This window comes from Haplochromis burtoni, unplaced genomic scaffold (genome assembly GCF_018398535.1).
Source record: "Haplochromis burtoni strain Fernald_Lab_line unplaced genomic scaffold, NCSU_Asbu1 Contig_564, whole genome shotgun sequence".
NCBI classification, from domain to species: Eukaryota; Metazoa; Chordata; class Actinopteri; order Cichliformes; family Cichlidae; genus Haplochromis; species Haplochromis burtoni.
The window spans coordinates 287,596-304,652 of NW_024582925.1; the positions used below are offsets into that span (position 1 = coordinate 287,596).

Here is a 17,057-nt window from a genome sequence, read left to right on the forward strand (position 1 = left end):
GATGAGCTTCGGGGAACCGAACGATCCAGGATCACGCGAAATCGTCAACAATCTAATCCAGCTAACTTACTTAGCGAGGTACGAAGAACGGGCCCCAGGTCTAAATAAAAAGGAGTGAGTATCACTACAAAGATTAACCCACAGTGGTCCTCGTACCAGTTTGATATCAGCAAACACTGAGAGCATACATTGATGTGACACCACAGCCATGCTATCATTGCAAACACTGATAACAGCATAAGTCGAATTAAATCGGGACTTGATGAGACCTTTCAAGTATCACTAGAAATATTATAAACAGTCGTCTCTGTACCACAGTTTGCTATCAGTAAACACTGACGGCATTCATTGATAGCATGTCTATAAACGATAGTTTAGCATATATTAGCACAGGTATCAATAAAGGACTACCATATTAAATACTTTTACTAACCTCAGGCAGACGGACAGGCGCTCTGCAGGTGGGATTGAGCGCCTGTAGTTGGTGTCTAGGCGGCGATACTTGGACCAACGTGTGACAGCAGGTCCTCAAATTGGGCGAGGGAAAGACGGCGATATCGCAGAAATCGAATGTCATCCAGGTGCAGCTCCTGGAGCAAGTGGTGAAACTCACCAAACTGCTCACCTGTCTGGAGGACCTGATGGACCCAGGTACGGCGAGGACGTCCTTAACGCCGCTGTTCTGCTCTCCACAGTACATAGAGAAAGGAGACTCTCTCTTCAAACGCTAGCTCGACAGCTGCCATCTAGCAAAGATACTGGTCTGGCACAACTTCCTCCCACATCCCTCCCACATTTCCGGTTCACGCGCCTCAAAATTTTGAGGCGCGATGGATTTTTCTTGGACACGCGTGGAGGTGCGAATGTGCACGCGTCAAATTAGGGGCGTTTGGGGCGTTTTCGCTAATAATCAGAAGGTTGAAATGATAAGATAAGACTTTATTGATCCCATGGTGGGAAAATTTGTGCGTTACCACAGCTCAGGTAAAGATAGCTGAAGAATACAAGAGTATACCAAGAAAATAAAGTCAAGACATACAAAATAAATAAGATTTCATTTTTTTCTTAGTCAGTTAACACTGACCTAGAAAAAAAGCTTAGTCGCAAAAACACTTCCAGAGGACCAACTCAGTATGTAAACTGAGTGAGTTTATAATTCTTGTGATTTTATACACAGTAGATATTCGCTGTAAACTATACAGGAACATCTACACACTTGCTAAATTGTACAGTACCTTTGACACAATAACAATCATGCTATTCTTATAATCTCCACTAGATGTCAGCAGTGAACCATGGCAAATGATGCTTTGAACAATAACTCATGCGAATTTTCGGATGAATGCTCTTCTTCACCATCCATGGCACGTATGGGTGCCTCAGGAGCATAGAGAGAAAATGCCTGAAGTGTTTGACCATGAGGATTTAGAGAGGGGGGGAACAGAACTTCCTCCATCACTTTTACCTATTTGATGCAGTGAGAATGGTAACATTTACATTAGTTAGCATCAGATTAGCTTACAGCTTAGTTAGCATCCAGAGGGATCTGTTTCCCCATCAGCACCTGATACACATGCTTTGTGTGTATCGTGCACACAAGGTTTTGTAAATGAGCCAGAGGGATGTTGTGTACGTATTTTTAGACATTTGCATACATGTGAAATGGATGCAAATGAATATGTTACAAATGTAATTATGGGCAGAAATCTGTGCCACCAGAAACTGAATTTGAATAAGTTAAATTTGAATTTGAATTGCTCAGATTGAATCTGAATTGTAACTTGAATAAATGCTTTTAAAAACTGAATATGAATTAGTCTAATTTGAAATTCAATTTATTGGCTTGAAAATGATCATCACTAAAATGAAATTGAATTTTATAGTTTGAAAATGAATTCATTTGCTTTGAAACTGCATTTTATCCTTTAAAAATTTAGCTCTCGAATAATTTCAGATTCACTTCTCACCATTCAGTTTCACTTCTACACTTCAATTTCAGTTCCAAAATTCATTTTTTTTGGGACTTACATCCGGTTCCGGTAATCAACCGCAGATTAAAAGGGAGTTTTTCCTTCCCACTGTCGCCAAAGTGCCTGCTCATAGGGGGTCATATGATTGTTGGGTTTTTCTCTGTATCTATGAAGCGCCTTGAGGCGACTTTTGTTGTGATTTGGCGCTATATAAATAAAATTGAATTGAATTGAATTAATAGAACTACGTTTTACTAGCGGACCGAAAGGGTTACTGACGGGAATCTACAGCATCTTGAGCTAAATTAAGACTTCAAGGTATGTATTTCTATTTCACATCATTTATACCTGTGTTACTGTGTTACAGACACATTTATATTCAATGACCACTGTCTGAAAGCTTTAGTTAGGTTTAAGTGCAATATCCCATATCCCAAAAATAAAGTAAAAACATTTGATCCTTGTATGTTGCAGATAAAAATGGAAGGCAGAATGAAGCTGTGAATGTTTTTTATTGGATGACATAATTGTGCAATATAACTTACTGAAGATGTTGAAGATATTAGAGCAGTAAACAGATGATGGTTGAGTCTAACAGGAGAGAGACGATACAGAAACAACACATCCTTATAAGAATGTACAACCTTTCACAGCTCTTTGAACTTTTTATTTAAATGAGCTGCATACATTTCCCACTGAAACTAGCACAATTCCACTTTAATGAAAACAATATTTTAACTGAATATATTGTGGATAAATAAAAGCATTATCAAAGTTTGGTTTCCTGAATGCAGCTGGTATAGTTTGAGTTGGAGATACGTCTGCATTTACACAAAACAAATATCTAGAACAGGGGTGCGGACTGCAGGCCTCAAGGGCCGGTGTCCTGCAGGTTTTATATGGCAGTGTTTTTCAACCTTTTTTGAGTCGCGGCACATTTTATAGATCACAAATATCCTGTGGCACACCACCAACCAAACGTTTTCCAAAATGACACACTGTAGCCTTGTACAATACATATAATGGAAAGTTGGTCCCTCAGTTTGTTTATACTCACTCAGTGGGAAACCTGGGCCTGTCTAGATGAACACAAAGATCATATTCTGGGAGGAATTTAAGAAAGGCATACACAAAGCTCTTCCTCAACAGCTCTTAATCTCGTTCTGTTTTTGGTTTGTATAGCAGCCATGCTTGAAAAGTTTAGCTCACATAAATATGTTGTTGAAAATGGGAGCAATGTCAAAATAGCTCTGTTTGTTAGAATGGGGAACTACATGGCAGCAGTCAACCGTAAACTGTGCAAAGATAGATCAGCAAAACTTAGCTTTAAACCACGGCCTTGTCTCAGTTCAGTTAGTTCCTCCTGCTCCTGCAAAGTCATATCCTTTTCAAAAACTGCTGCTGAGCTATATGGGTCCTTACCCAGTAAAGCCATTCAGTGGATAATGAGGGGAAATAAATGGACAACTTCTCCTCAAGCGTTTTCAAATGTTTACCTATTATTTCACACAGTGTGGCAGTTTTCATATCTCCTTGCCATTTCTGAGTGAGCGGGAAAATGCCAATCTTGGCACTTTCCAGATGTTGTTGCCAGAGGTGCACCTTTGAATGGAATCCATTTATTTTATCTGTGCTTTTGAGCAGGTTTTCATCTCGGCCTTACATTTGTGTGCTTAGTTCATTTAAATGCTGAAATATATCTGCCATGTAAGCCAGCCTTGCACACCACTCCTCACTTGCAAGCAGCTTTGCATCGTTGTACCTCTCATCACTCAAAAACACTTTTAGCTCTTTCCACAGCTCATACGCACGGGCCAGTACTTTTCCAGATCTGCTGGTAAAGTCTCAGTAATGAGTACCTCGCAGTGCAGAAATTAGTGCATAACAATAACATCTGGGTGTATCGCTTTCACTCTGCTAAACCAACCTTTGATGTGCCCGCCCATGGCTGCTGCTCCATCAGTGCAGACACTTGTGGAGTTTTCCCACTTAAGTCCTCCTTGTTCAACATATTTGGATGTAACCGAAAACATTTCCTCTCCTGTTGTTTTTTCTGGCAGTGCCTTGCAAAATAGAACGTTTTCTCTGATGGAGTCCCCATCCACAAAACGCAAATTGGCCAAGAGTTGGCATTGTCCAATAATGTCTGTAGACTCATCAAGTTGCACTGCAAACTTCCCACTGATGCGTATCTTCTCCAAAACCACACTTTTAGTGTCTGCAGACATGTCATCGATACGTCTGTCAATTGTGTTATCTGAAAGCGGGACACTGGCTATTTCCCGCGTCAGGGCCGAGCAATCTCATTCACAATGACTTTGCAGGCAGGTAGTATTAATGTCTCTGCTACAGTGTGTGGTCTTTGGGATTTGGCTATAAGTTCAGCTACTAAGTAGCTAGCTTTGAGAGCTCTTTCAGACACATTTGCGTTTTTTCTCATTAAAGTTACCTGTTTCTCAGCGTGTTCATACAGGCGAACAAAATAGCCTGTGTTCTTGTTTTGAAGTGAGGGATGTTTTGTGTAGAAATGGCGTTTAAGCTTGCTACCTTGGCACTGTTTAAGAGCTTTTCCACACACACCAAAAATAACAAAGTCGTTGCACTCGGATCTCCAGTGAAAGTAATTCCAAATGAAAGATAACTTTCGCTGTACATTGCCTCGAGCTCACCGTTTTTGCTTCTTGATTAGAATGTTGTCCAGGGCCCAGTTCAGAGCCCTTAGTTTTTGATTTCAAATATTTATCCATCTTGGTTGTAAGTCTATTTCCAGTCCATTTTAAATCTTTACTGATTTAAAATGGACTGGTTCAGTGGTTCAGTGTTTGTGCAGATCTACAAATTAGATCTGCACAAACTTAAGTGACAGAGTCCGGTACCTGGCACAGAGAAGGCTCTGTTGCCATGAGATTTAGGTTTAGACCATGAAATCGATAACATCCGTTTCAAACAGGACCTCATGGTTCTTTCTGGAGCATAAATAAATAGATCATAATAATAGCTCAGATAATAATGGTAGTGTAGTAAACTTAACATGACAAATAGTGTCTTTATAATGTTGATTAATAATAATGATTCACTTGCAAGGCTTCCACAGTCGATGATCCATGTAGGAACGTGTTTCCAGCTACTGTGGAGGTCACGTGTTTCCGGCTACTGTGGAGGTCCCAATATGGCGAAACTCTGGAACAGTCTTCCCCCTTTCATAAAATCCTCTTCATCCTTACAAAACAATGGCAACAGGTCTTACTGAATGATATACACACCACCGCAACCAAGTAGTTCCTGTGGTGGGATGCACTGATTCACAATAAACAGGTTTTGAAGAGGCCTATACAGGTGGATAATAGACAGTTTCTGTAAAAGTCTGTGATGAAGTGTGTTGTGGCCTAGGGGACACAAAAAGGCTAAAGCTACATGTACCCAATGAACAGGTAAAAACAAACAAAAAACAAAGACTCAAGAGTTTGCTTTTTTTTTTTTACAACTCTCAACATTTAAGTTGATCAGGTTAGAAACAGAAAACTCAGTCACTTTATTTGCTAGAACAAAAACAGCCAACACTCTCCGACCATAGCAACCCAAGAATCAGTCGGAGTAACGGCTCACTCATGCACAAGAATAGAAGAAATAGTCTTAATGATTGTGGTTGGAACTTCAGGGAGCCCAGTGAAATGAGCTGTGGCTGTGAGAACCCCACTTTCTACTGAATGAGGGAACAGCTGGAATGGAGGTTGCGAGCTCCTCATCCTCTGCCCACAACACTGCCAATGAGGAGGCCGGAATTGGCAGCTTTACTTCCAACAGACCAGTCAGGACAACCTCCCATTGAGCTGGGAAATAGCCATTTCCAGACTGAAGACCTAAGTAGCAACTGTGTCGAAGCTGGAAGGCTTGGCAGCAAAGTGTTAGTGAGTACCAAAGGTCTAATAAACCATAGGAGAGCTCCTGATATGTGACTCGAACTAATGATACTGCCTCCACCGTCAGGACCTAGGCTTTCAGGTTGATGCACTGGCCAAGAACAAGTTAATAGTGAGGCTTGGGAGCGGGTAGATGGCACAGCTGGGTTTGAGGATTGTAACAGCGACAAGCCAGCTCATGAGGAGTACTCAGACAGGGTAAAGAGGTAAAAGTGCAGCAGCAGGTTGGAACTGTTTAAAAACTCAAAAACTGTTTTGAAATCACAATGATTTCAAAACGTTTTTTGTTGCATCTCATAAATGACAAATGGTTCTGTTTTGGCAGTATATTGCGTTTTTTGAGATACTTCGTAAGCAACTTTTGTTAATGTCTGCGTTTCAGTGTGTGTGCATGTATGCTAGTTAATTGCCACAGCAAGGAGAGAATGGTGAACACTCTGATTGGCTGTTGGCCCCTGGTGGAATCATTCTCCTCCCATGCAGGTAACGCATGCCCTGGCCGGAGGACTTTTTAACAAATAGATTTCTTCAATTTGGGATGTTTACCATTCCAAATAAATGAAGTGATTAGTGAGTCTAGAGATTTAAAGTTTAGAGTTTGATCGGGAGAGATTATAGCAGGAAAAATGTTTTCCAGCCTGTGCGCCAGTAGCTTAGACAGAATTTTAACATCCGTGTTTAACAGAGATACAGGCCTATAAGAAGCACAGTCCTTGCCCTTCTTAAGTAACACTGTGATACAGGCCTGGTAGCATGAAGGAGGAAGTGCTCCAGAGTCTAGCAATTCTGCAAAAACTTTGCAAAGGAAGGGATCCAAATCATCCAAGAATTTTTTTTATAAAAGTCTGTAGAAAATCCATCAGGACCTGAAGATTTCCCAGATTGCATAGATGCTATTGCCACCTGAATTTCTGCCTTTGAGACAGGGGCTTCCAGAGTCTGTCTGAGCCCTGGGGGGAGCGAGGGCATATCAATGGAGTCAAAGAAACCATGCAAATCTTTTACATTAACAGTAGATTCAAATGTATATAAAAAAATGTCACCACTCCATTGTCCGCCCTCACTCCGGTTATGATTTGTTTAGCCCTAATACCACGCAGTCGAGTGGCCAAAAACTTACCGGTCTTTGCACCATGTTCGTAAAAATCGTTCTTGTTTCTAATCAGACATTCTTCCACTTGTCGAGTGGAAAGTAGGTTGAGTTTGGTTTATAGACTTAAGCGTTCTTTGTATAGCGCCGGTGATGGTGACTGAGCGTACTGCCTGTCGATGTTTAAAATCTGGTCTGAAATAAGCCTCTGCTCCCGCTGTGCACACTGTCTTTTAAATGCTGCCACTGAGAAGATTTCTCCTCTCAGGAATGCCTTCAGAGCTTCCCACACCGTCCTGTTTGGCATACCAGGTGTTCTATTCTTGTTAAGAAAAATTTTAACTTTAGAAGAGATGTTAGAAACAAATTGTTCATCCGTGAGCAGCAATGAATCCAATCTCCAGAGCTTTCTCACAGAGTCGCAGCCCTGAAAAGCTATTTTGAGCACGAGGGGGGCATGATCAGAGACAGTAATGCTTTCATAGCTGCAGAATCCAATACTATTAATTAGCAAATTATCAATAAAAAAATAATCTATTCTAGTGTAGGTGTGGTGTACATGTGAGAAGAAGGAATAGTCTCTACCAGTAGGGAACAAAAACCGCCAGGGATCTGTGAGACTATAATCTTCAAGAAAAGACTTGACATAAGTTGCAGATTTGTTAAGAGTAGCAGGTTTAGGGGATGAACGATCTAAAACCGCATCCAAATAAAGATTAAAATCGCCAGAATTAAAGAGTGAGTATTTAAGTCCAGGAGGTGTGAAAACAGGCATAGAAAAAATTGCACATCATCAAAATTGGGTGCATAAATATTGGCCAAGGTCACAGACCTGTCGCAGAGTTTGCCAGACACTATTATAAACCAACCGTTTTTGTCTGACACAACAGTGGATGGAACAAATGTGATGTTCCGATCGATAAGAATAGCTGTGCCCCTGGCCTTTGCTTTAAAATTAGAGTGAAACATCTGTCCTGACCAACATTTCGCCAAGCGTGAGTGATCCGAATCCTGCAAGTGAGTCTCTTGCAAAAAAACTATCCCGGGCTTAAATTGCTTCAGGCGTGATAAGGCTCTCTTTCGCTTTATTGGGTGGTTCAACCCCCTCACATTCCAGCTAACAAAGGTAAGATTACCACTCATCAAGGAAGTCCCACATTTTTATGTGCAGAGTTGCCCAAGGAGGGAAGGGAGGGGACGAAAACAACAACAACAACAAAAAACATGACAACCAACCCCACCCCAGAAATAAAATGCAATACAATAACATATCACTGCGTAAAAAAAACAAAAAAAACAATACCACCCACCAATATCTCCCCAGCAGGTTGCAAAAGCAACCGCGTAAGCCCCTGCTTTCTTCCCATACTAGTCCCAGTTTTCAGGACACGAAGAAGAGAAAGAAAAAAGAACAAGAACAAATCCTACCCGTTGTTTCTACGCATGCGCACAACACAAAATTCTGTGGCGAACCGTCCTACCTTTGTGAATATAAGCTACAAACATACTCTGACGGGTAAAATTAAGTGCCAAACCGTCCTACCTTTGTGAATGTGACGTACAAGCATACTTTAACAGCTATAAGTAAGTGGCTAATCGACCTACCTTTGTTAATATGAGCTAGAAACATACTCTGACGGGTAAAATTACGTGCCAAATCATGCTACCTTTGTGAATGTTACCTACAAGCATGCTTTAACGGGTAACATGAAGTGGCTAACCGTCCTGGCTTTATGAATGTGAGCTACAAGCATTCTCTAATGGGCAAAGTTACGTGGCAAACCGTCATACCTACTTACATTTGTGCTGGAATTACTCTGTGATGGCAGAAATGTGCATAAACTACTTACGGTAGGACGTTTTGCCAAAGCAGGACGTTTTGTCAGAACACCGGAAAACGGAAGTCCATGGATGGAGCTTTTAACAGTTGCTTCTGCGTCCTCTCCAGTAGACTTTGGGATACACAAAGTTATCCCTCATGCTATGGGCCGGGAGACAGTATCTTGAAGCTTAAAAAAGTTTGTTTGATTCTGAGCTAAGTCTCTTTAAGGCACAAAACCTACTATTAGGTTTGTTTTCTACCAAGTCTCCATCACTCCCTCTGACTTACCTCTCACTTCTCTAAGTTGTGTAATTCTGAGATATACAATATAATCTGTAGTCTTTATTGCAGTTTGTCAATTTGTGAGTGTTCTTCTATCCAAGCTTTCTGCATGTTTTCCCAGATTACCAATGATCCACAAGTGTCTGTTCTTCAATTCCCCAAGTCTGGTGGAGGGGTGAGGAGGAGGAAGAGAGACTGGGTTATTCCTCCACTCAGTGTTACTGAGAATAAGAGAGGAACCTATCCCCAAAAAGTAGCTCAGGTATGAGGAACTGAAGGACCTTGTGAAGAATTTGACACTAAAGTGCATTGTAAATGTTTATATGTTTGCTCTGCAGTCAGCAAGTCTTTTCCCCCTATTTTGAATTCTCATTATTGAATCTGCAGAGTTTTCACTTTTCTTGGATGTGTCTTTGTCATAAGCTGACCTTGTTAACTTTAGTTGAGTAAAAATATGTACATTTTTGGTGAAAGAAACGTTATTTCTTAAATACAGATCAAAAGTTTATTTCCTATTTACGATAATGAGAGCAAGATATTAGCAGTCAACAATAACTGTCCCACACCTGGGGGAAAAATTAGAATAACAGATTTATCCTAACCAGAGACCACATACACACATACAGAGTCATGTTTCACCCTATTTACATACAGTTGAGCTTAATTTGTCTCACCATAAATGTATTGATATCCACTGCAAGGAAAGAAAGTAAAATGTTTAGTCATATTTTGTGTTTGAAATTTCAGCGTTTAAATGCTAAGCCTGGTCCTGCTGGAAATTTCTTCCTGTTAAAAGTGGTTTCCCTTCCCACTGTCACTAAGTGCTTCCAGACCAGCTGATTCTTGAGGTTCTTTCTCAAATATTGTAGTATCTTTAGGCGGCTTTTGTTGTGAATTGGTACAATATAAATAAAAGTGAATTGGGGGCCACGTGAGCTCAGTGGATGAGCAGGCGACCACACGTCACATGGCTGCAGTGCAGCAGTCTGAGTTTGACGTGCAGCGCTTTCCTGTGTGTGTGTTTCCCTTCTACTTCTTCCCCGTTTTCTGTGTATCTTCACTGCTACATTATCCAATTAAGGTAAAAGATGATATTATAGAAAAAAAAACATTAAAATGGTTAGCACCAACAGTAAGCTAATTAGTTAAAATTAGTAACTGTAGCTTGTCTTCTGATAAAAAAAGAAACACATTTAAAAAATCCCAAGTGCTTAGAGAATCTAGCAATCTTGTTGATTTGAGGAATCTCTTGATATTTTTGAAGATGAACTTCCACAGCTTCTTTATTGTTGCATAACCTTTACCATAGACAGTGAGAGTGATCTAACTCAGTCCTGTGTGTTTTTTCCAGATCCGCTCTAGTGAAGATAAAACAAGGAAGCTCTTTTACAGCATCACTGGTCCTGGAGCTGATCTGCCTCCTATTAATCGTTTCATAATGGACAGAGAAACGGGCAATCTGTATGTAACACAACCACTCGACAGAGAGGAAACAGCCAGTTACACGGTAATCATCCTCACTTTGTCCAAATGTGTTCCAAAGTGAGTATGTTTTAAAGATCACTTAATAATAAAAACCTTTATCCTGATTATTCTATCATGTTGTTGTTTTTTGTAACATCGTGTGTTTCAGGATCATATTGAAATTAATTCAGTTTTTTAATCAACTACAGACAATACTTCACAGTTAAGAAATAAGATTCTTGATGTGCAGTCTGAAATGTTCAGTTTAGATGAGTATTAAGAGTCTTTACTAGTCTTACTAGGTTTGTTAAACCTTTACAGCTGGACATTGCAGGTCTTTTTGGCTGTTTTGAAATGGAACACACAAAAACCCTTTTGAGAGACAGAAACAAGAAGTCAAGTGACGCCTCACAAAACCTACTGTAAATGAATCAAATGTGTAGAGTCAAGACAATAAGTCTTTTCATTTCATTTTATTTCTAGAATTTTAAAAGAATTCAATTCATTTTATATTAAATTCACCAGTCACACTGAAATCTTTACCTTGTTTGTATTGTGTGTAATGTTGAAGGCGTAGAGATAAGTGAATCAATTTAAAGCTGAATCAAACATGCTGAAATCTTCTGTCTGTGTAGTTTGAAGTACATGTTGTGGTAGAAGGAGCAGGACAAGCTGAGGATCCCATGGAGATTATAGTCATTGTGATCGACCAGAACGACAACAAACCTTATTTTACGGTGGAGTACAACGCAAATGTTGCTGAGGCCACGGCCATCGGTATGTTTAAACATATTTTTGACATTATTTTGTTTTTTGAGATATTGAACAAGCAAACTTGTTGGCACTTATTTGCAGTTTTCTTTATTTTTTAAAACTATCTACAATTCTCATCAATAGAAATCAATGTAGTGCAGAGGTTTAAATGCAATGAATTTTAAGATAACCTTCAGAAAATTACAATGTGGGTTGGAATGAAATTAGACTTTTTACGCTAACTCTATTTTGATTTAATAAATTCTTAAATGAAGCAGTGTGAAGACCTTCTAAAACTTCTGCTCTTTATTTCCTTTTTCTGAATTCCTCCACTCCAGGGACTGAGGTGGTTAGGGTTGAGGCCAAAGATGACGATGAGCCAAATACTGACAACTCAGAGCTCCGCTATCGTATTCTGAACCAGGACCCACCGCTGCCCACTGACAACATGTTTGAAATCACCCCAATTACTGGAAGCATCAGAGTCACTGGTAGAGGATTAGACAGAGAGGTAAGACTTGTTAAACATATTTAACGTACAAGTGTCCTTTTACGCCTAAGTACTGAAAAAGCATTGTATAATGAATCAGGATCAGTAGTCTGCCTGTCACTGCTAGAAATCAGTCAGAAAGAGGGCACTGCATCAAAACGCTGCTGGTGATTTCTTCAATTGTGAAACTTGAAAATGTTTGCCTTCAAATAAAAGTTTTACTTAATGTTGAAACCAACAGATTTCATGAGGCCACACTTTTACTTTACAGGCTAACAATCTCTATTTCTGGCTTACATTTCACCAGTGGCCCCCAAACCCTGGGCCAAGTCGTTTGGTACCGGGCTGCGAGAGTTGAGGCTCGGGTGTGAAATTCATGGTTTTCAGGGTTTTTATTGTTAACTCGGTTTCCCTGGGTCTTTTTCTGGGGGTTCTTGGGAATCAGGGCTATCCGGCCTTCAGTTAGCCATTCCAGGTGTGGAAGAGGTCTCACTGACAAGCAGCTGGTTCATTTGTACTTATAGGCGTTCACATGGAGTACAGTATGTTTCTTCAGTCAGTAAATGTGAACCACGTCGGGGCCTGGTGCTGTCCAATTCTTCATAGAGACCCTTTCTTGGCTTGTCTGCCACTGTGATGGTTACCCGTACCTGTTCAGGAAAGTTGCTGTTGTCTGTTCTTAGATCCACTAGCCACTGAGCATTGGCGTTATGGGTTGCGTACTTCTATATGCGCTTCAAATATTGCTTTGTCTACAGCCTTGGTGATGCTATTCCCATATTGTTCCCCTGCCATTCTGTTGCTCACCCCTTCAGTGGAGAACAGCTGGTTTATTCTGCTGCCTTCTATTACTCTGGTATAGTTCTTTAAGCAGCTGGCCCAGGCTGTAAGTCATTGTCTGGCAGTTTCCAAGGTCTAAGGTATGGACAGCTTGCTGTACTTACGCACATTCTTCATTGCACCTTTCTGCAGCTCCGATAGTTGGCAAACTTCCCTCCCTGCCACCTTGAGCATACATAGATCAAGGTATGCATGGTATATATCAATCATAGACAAAAAATGCCAGGACTGATTTTTTTTTTTGTCCCAGTCCAGTCTGGCTCTAGTTAAGATAGCTTCAAAGTAACTAGTTACTAGGGAAAGTAACTTTGGTTTTACACGGAATTCTCTTGTTAATGTGTTGCTTCTATAACTTTGACAGTCTTGTGCGCCTTTTACATCAACACAAAAACTGCAGTCGTGGTGCTTTCGATTGTACTCAGAACTCTGAAATTCTGCCTTCTGAATAGGAAGATGTAGGCAACACCAGACTGCAGATGAGCTGCATACAGGGCTGGACTGGGACAAAAAATCGGCCCGGGCATTTTGACTAGAGAGCGGCCCACCATTATAGGAAAAATCATAAAGCCTTTGAATGAAAACAAACACTGTTGTGACAGTGATGTTCACTGTTCTGATGGTATATATGCATCAATCTATCAATCGTTTGTTGTAAGATTCAGATAATTATTTTTTAAAAGTGAGACATTTTAAATGAGAAAAAGAAATAAAAGTATTTCTTTGTGCCCCCCTCTCCCTGTTAATGCCCTACATGCCCCCCTGGCAACACTTTGCTAGACCCGCACCTGCACAGTTACCAGCTGTCAGCTACGTAAAAAAGGATCCTGGTGTTATTTGTCTCTCAGAAACAGTTCATAACTTCCCTTCAACTCATTCATGTCACCTAAAAGGTAAACCTGTTTCTCCATCACAGCTCTGATGATCCAGTAAGGACATCTCCTGGTTTCATCTTCATGTTTCCCTCTCACCAGATAACCAAACTGATATCATGACCAGCAGCTTTTTTCAGCTGTGGCTCCAGCAAACATCAGCTGATACTAGAAATTAATATTAAATAAATTCTAACAACAGCTGATCAAGCTTAAACGTGCTGCTGTTGTTTAGCGCGACATCCGCTGGTTTCCTCTTTCTGGCGCAAAGTGGGCGATAAACAAACAAGAGAGCCGATCAGCTGATCATTGATCAGTTTCATGATTGAAGTAGAAACGGGAGAGGGAGGGGAGAGAATGAAAGAAGAAGAGGCAGCTGTGCAGCAAAGACAGAATAACTCCAGCTTTGTGCCTTTTTCATTGTAGCTGAATTACGGGACAAACTGTTCCTTTTCACCTCAATACGAAACGCGTAATATTTTCTCTGAATACAGACGATTCGTTTTTTACGGGACGGTTGGCAACTCTAATAATTAACCTATGAACAAAATAAAGTTCAACATCAGTAACATAGCACCCACCCAGCTGTATAGAAACTCCGTCATGCTAGCTAGCACGCAGTACGGAAAAAGTCAGATAACGAAAATAAACTCCACCTAAACTTGGTTTATATCTGACCCAGAAGACTGCAGGTCATAACTTCTTACCTGAAGTTCAGTTCACACTTGGACCGGCGGCCGCCTCGGGTCTCTCCTCCTCTTGCCTCCCCTTTCCTTCATCCACCTGCTGGCCTCCACCACTTGCTAATGTTACTGAATCTGTGGAAGCTCCGCGATAGCCACCACACGAAGTAACGAGTAACGGCCTATCTAAATCCCAGTAACGAGTAACGCGTTCCTGATTTTGGCATAATAACTAGTTACCGTGCTCGCTACCACAATAATAACGTAGTTACTGTAATGCGTTAGTCCCAACACTGCTTGGCAGTGTGTAGAAGCAGCAGGTACCCCACCTGTCGAAACTGGGGTGAAGCACACCAAAACCAAAACCTTGGTGAGTCGTGGTCACAGCGTCGACACGTCTGTTTCGAACTTCCCATGCCAAACAAACAGCCTCCTGCTAGCTGGTCAGGGAATACACTATATTTAAAAAGTTTCGACACGGCTATTATTAGTTAATGGCATCAGGTTTACAGGTATTTGTCATAAGCAAAATATAAAATGAGTTTCGCTTCAGCCTTTCGGCAGAGTGCCAAGCCTTCATAGATGAACGACTCTAGTCAGCAGTTTGAAAGCTGTGTGTTATAGAAGTGTGTAAATTGATGTCAGTGTTTCTTCCTTCGTGTTGATGAGCTGATGTCTGTATCTTACCAGAAATATCCACAGTACACTCTGACAGTACAAGCAGCAGATATGGCAGGAGAAGGGTTAACTGGACAAACCAAAGTCATCCTCACGGTGACGGACAGCAATGACAACGCTCCAGTCTTCACTCAGAGCTCAGTAAGTATGAAGTAACTGGAAACTTCCTGTTTAACTGCTGCTTTTTCACTCTGTTAAAGCAGAACATTCATCCTGTATCTAACTGCATTACTAATGTTGCACTCACACATACTGACACAGCAAAAACCCACAATAGAACAAAACATGTCCACAGCATGTGCACTTTAGCAGCTGTTCAACATGTGCTACATTTTGTGTGTAACTTTGGCATTTACATGTGTACAGCCGGCAATGAGTAAAATACTGCTGTCAATTTAAGTAAAAATTATTAAAGAAATTATAATATTTATATCTACATAGTAGAGCTGCCTCCAAGTAGTTGACAACTAGTTGTCACAATTAAAAATGTAGTTATCTATAGATTTTGAGATGCATCAGGGTGCCCTGGTTTGTACAGGGAATAGTGAGTCTTTGACAGCACATGGAAAATATGCTAATATGGTTAAAAACACTTTTGTTCCATTTTTAGTGAATTAACTTTATTTAATAAAATTCCACAGCTGTGCAGTAAGTAATGAGCCCAGTATAATGACACAGACTACAAAATGAGGCCATTATTCTCTATCCCTAATGAGGAGGCTTTAGATCTGTTTTCACACCCATCCTTTATTTTCTCACAGTATACTGCAACAGTTGATGAAAACAAAAAGGATGTTGTGGTGGTTAGGATGATAGTAACAGATGAGGATGAACCACAAACTCCAGCCTGGAACGCCATCTTCAAGATCGTCAGTGGTGATCCTGATGGACTTTTCACAGTAAAAATGGGAACTAACAAACAGGAAGGAATCCTTTCTACTGCAAAGGTACGAAGAAAATCAGGAATTCATTCATAATATTGGAAGATAATTGTCATCAATGAGTATTTTCTTTAGTCGATGGAAGTACTTTCTGTGATTTGTTGTAACTTAACATTGCCAACACCCTTATGGTTTTTTTTCTCTTCCTTCCAACCAGGAGCTGGACTTCGAGAGGGCCAGCAAGCACACTCTGTTGGTTTCAGTGGAGAATGAGATTCCTTTTGCTGGTGTTTCTGTGGTCACTTCTACCGCCACAGTGGTGGTGAGTGTGAGAGATGTGAATGAAGCTCCAATATTTGATCCAAAGGAGACGCTTGTGGTAAAACCAGAGGACCTTGCTGTGGATGAAGCTGTGGTGCAGTACACTGCTTCAGACCCAGACACTGCACGCAAGCAGACAGTCTCGTAAGTCAAACAGGACAAAAAAACGCCTTTTTACTATGAACAAATTTCTCACTGACAGAGACAATGTATCACTAACCTCATAAGTGCCTCAAACATTCAGTTTTTCAGTCAAAAGTACACTATAAAAACACTTCATTAGTACCCAGACTTTGTTTTTTGGCACCTGGCAAACCGACTGAGGGGCTGTAAAAAAGAGGCGTTCAGTTTCCAAACAGGGAATAAAAGTCTGTAAAATGTGTAATATTTCCTTGTAAATTTACATAAATAATAAATTGGTGGAAACAATAGTCGAAGAAAAGAAGTGACTATATATCCGTTGATCATTTGAAGGTAAAACTATAGTATATATATCATTTATTTTTGGCTCCACCCACATGGAAAAGAAATAGTAAAAACTTATATGTGATTACTCATGAAAGTGGCCACTTTCATATATTGTTTTAGGAAGTATCCAAAACATACAAGTTTCATTATATAATTTTTCAAGGGATCTTATATCTGTTTTCACTCTTATATGCTTTTCATACAAGTTTCACAAAAGACAGATACAAACTTTATAAGATTTATATACATCTTTTCCATATGAGCATAGTTGGTTTGGCAAGTGAGAAGTTGTATCTGAAGGGAATGTCCAGACTGCTTCAAGCTGATAGGAGGGCAACAGTGACTCAAATAACCACTAGATATTCATAGGTAGACATGCATAACCATCATATGAAGAGCAGCATCTCTAAATGCACAGCACATTCATCCTTGAAGCAGATGGGCTACACCAGTGAACCATCACAGTGCGGGACACAGTTGTTAGCTAAAAACAAACAAACAAACAAACAAAATACAGTTCACTTGT

General features: G+C 40.4%; 1 protein-coding gene across 1 annotated transcript in view; it reads left to right on the forward strand.

The window, feature by feature from the left end:
* Nucleotides 1–17,057, forward strand: part of LOC102289785 (cadherin-1) — a 47,642-nt gene that overhangs the window by 27,596 nt on the left and 2,989 nt on the right. Inside the window, exons 2-8 of the mRNA XM_005948040.2 lie at nt 9,206–9,346; nt 10,436–10,591; nt 11,184–11,325; nt 11,640–11,812; nt 14,874–15,002; nt 15,623–15,808; nt 15,960–16,207. Coding sequence (XP_005948102.2) covers nt 9,206–9,346; nt 10,436–10,591; nt 11,184–11,325; nt 11,640–11,812; nt 14,874–15,002; nt 15,623–15,808; nt 15,960–16,207 — 1,175 coding nt within the window. The remainder of the gene's footprint in view (nt 1–9,205; nt 9,347–10,435; nt 10,592–11,183; nt 11,326–11,639; nt 11,813–14,873; nt 15,003–15,622; nt 15,809–15,959; nt 16,208–17,057) is intronic.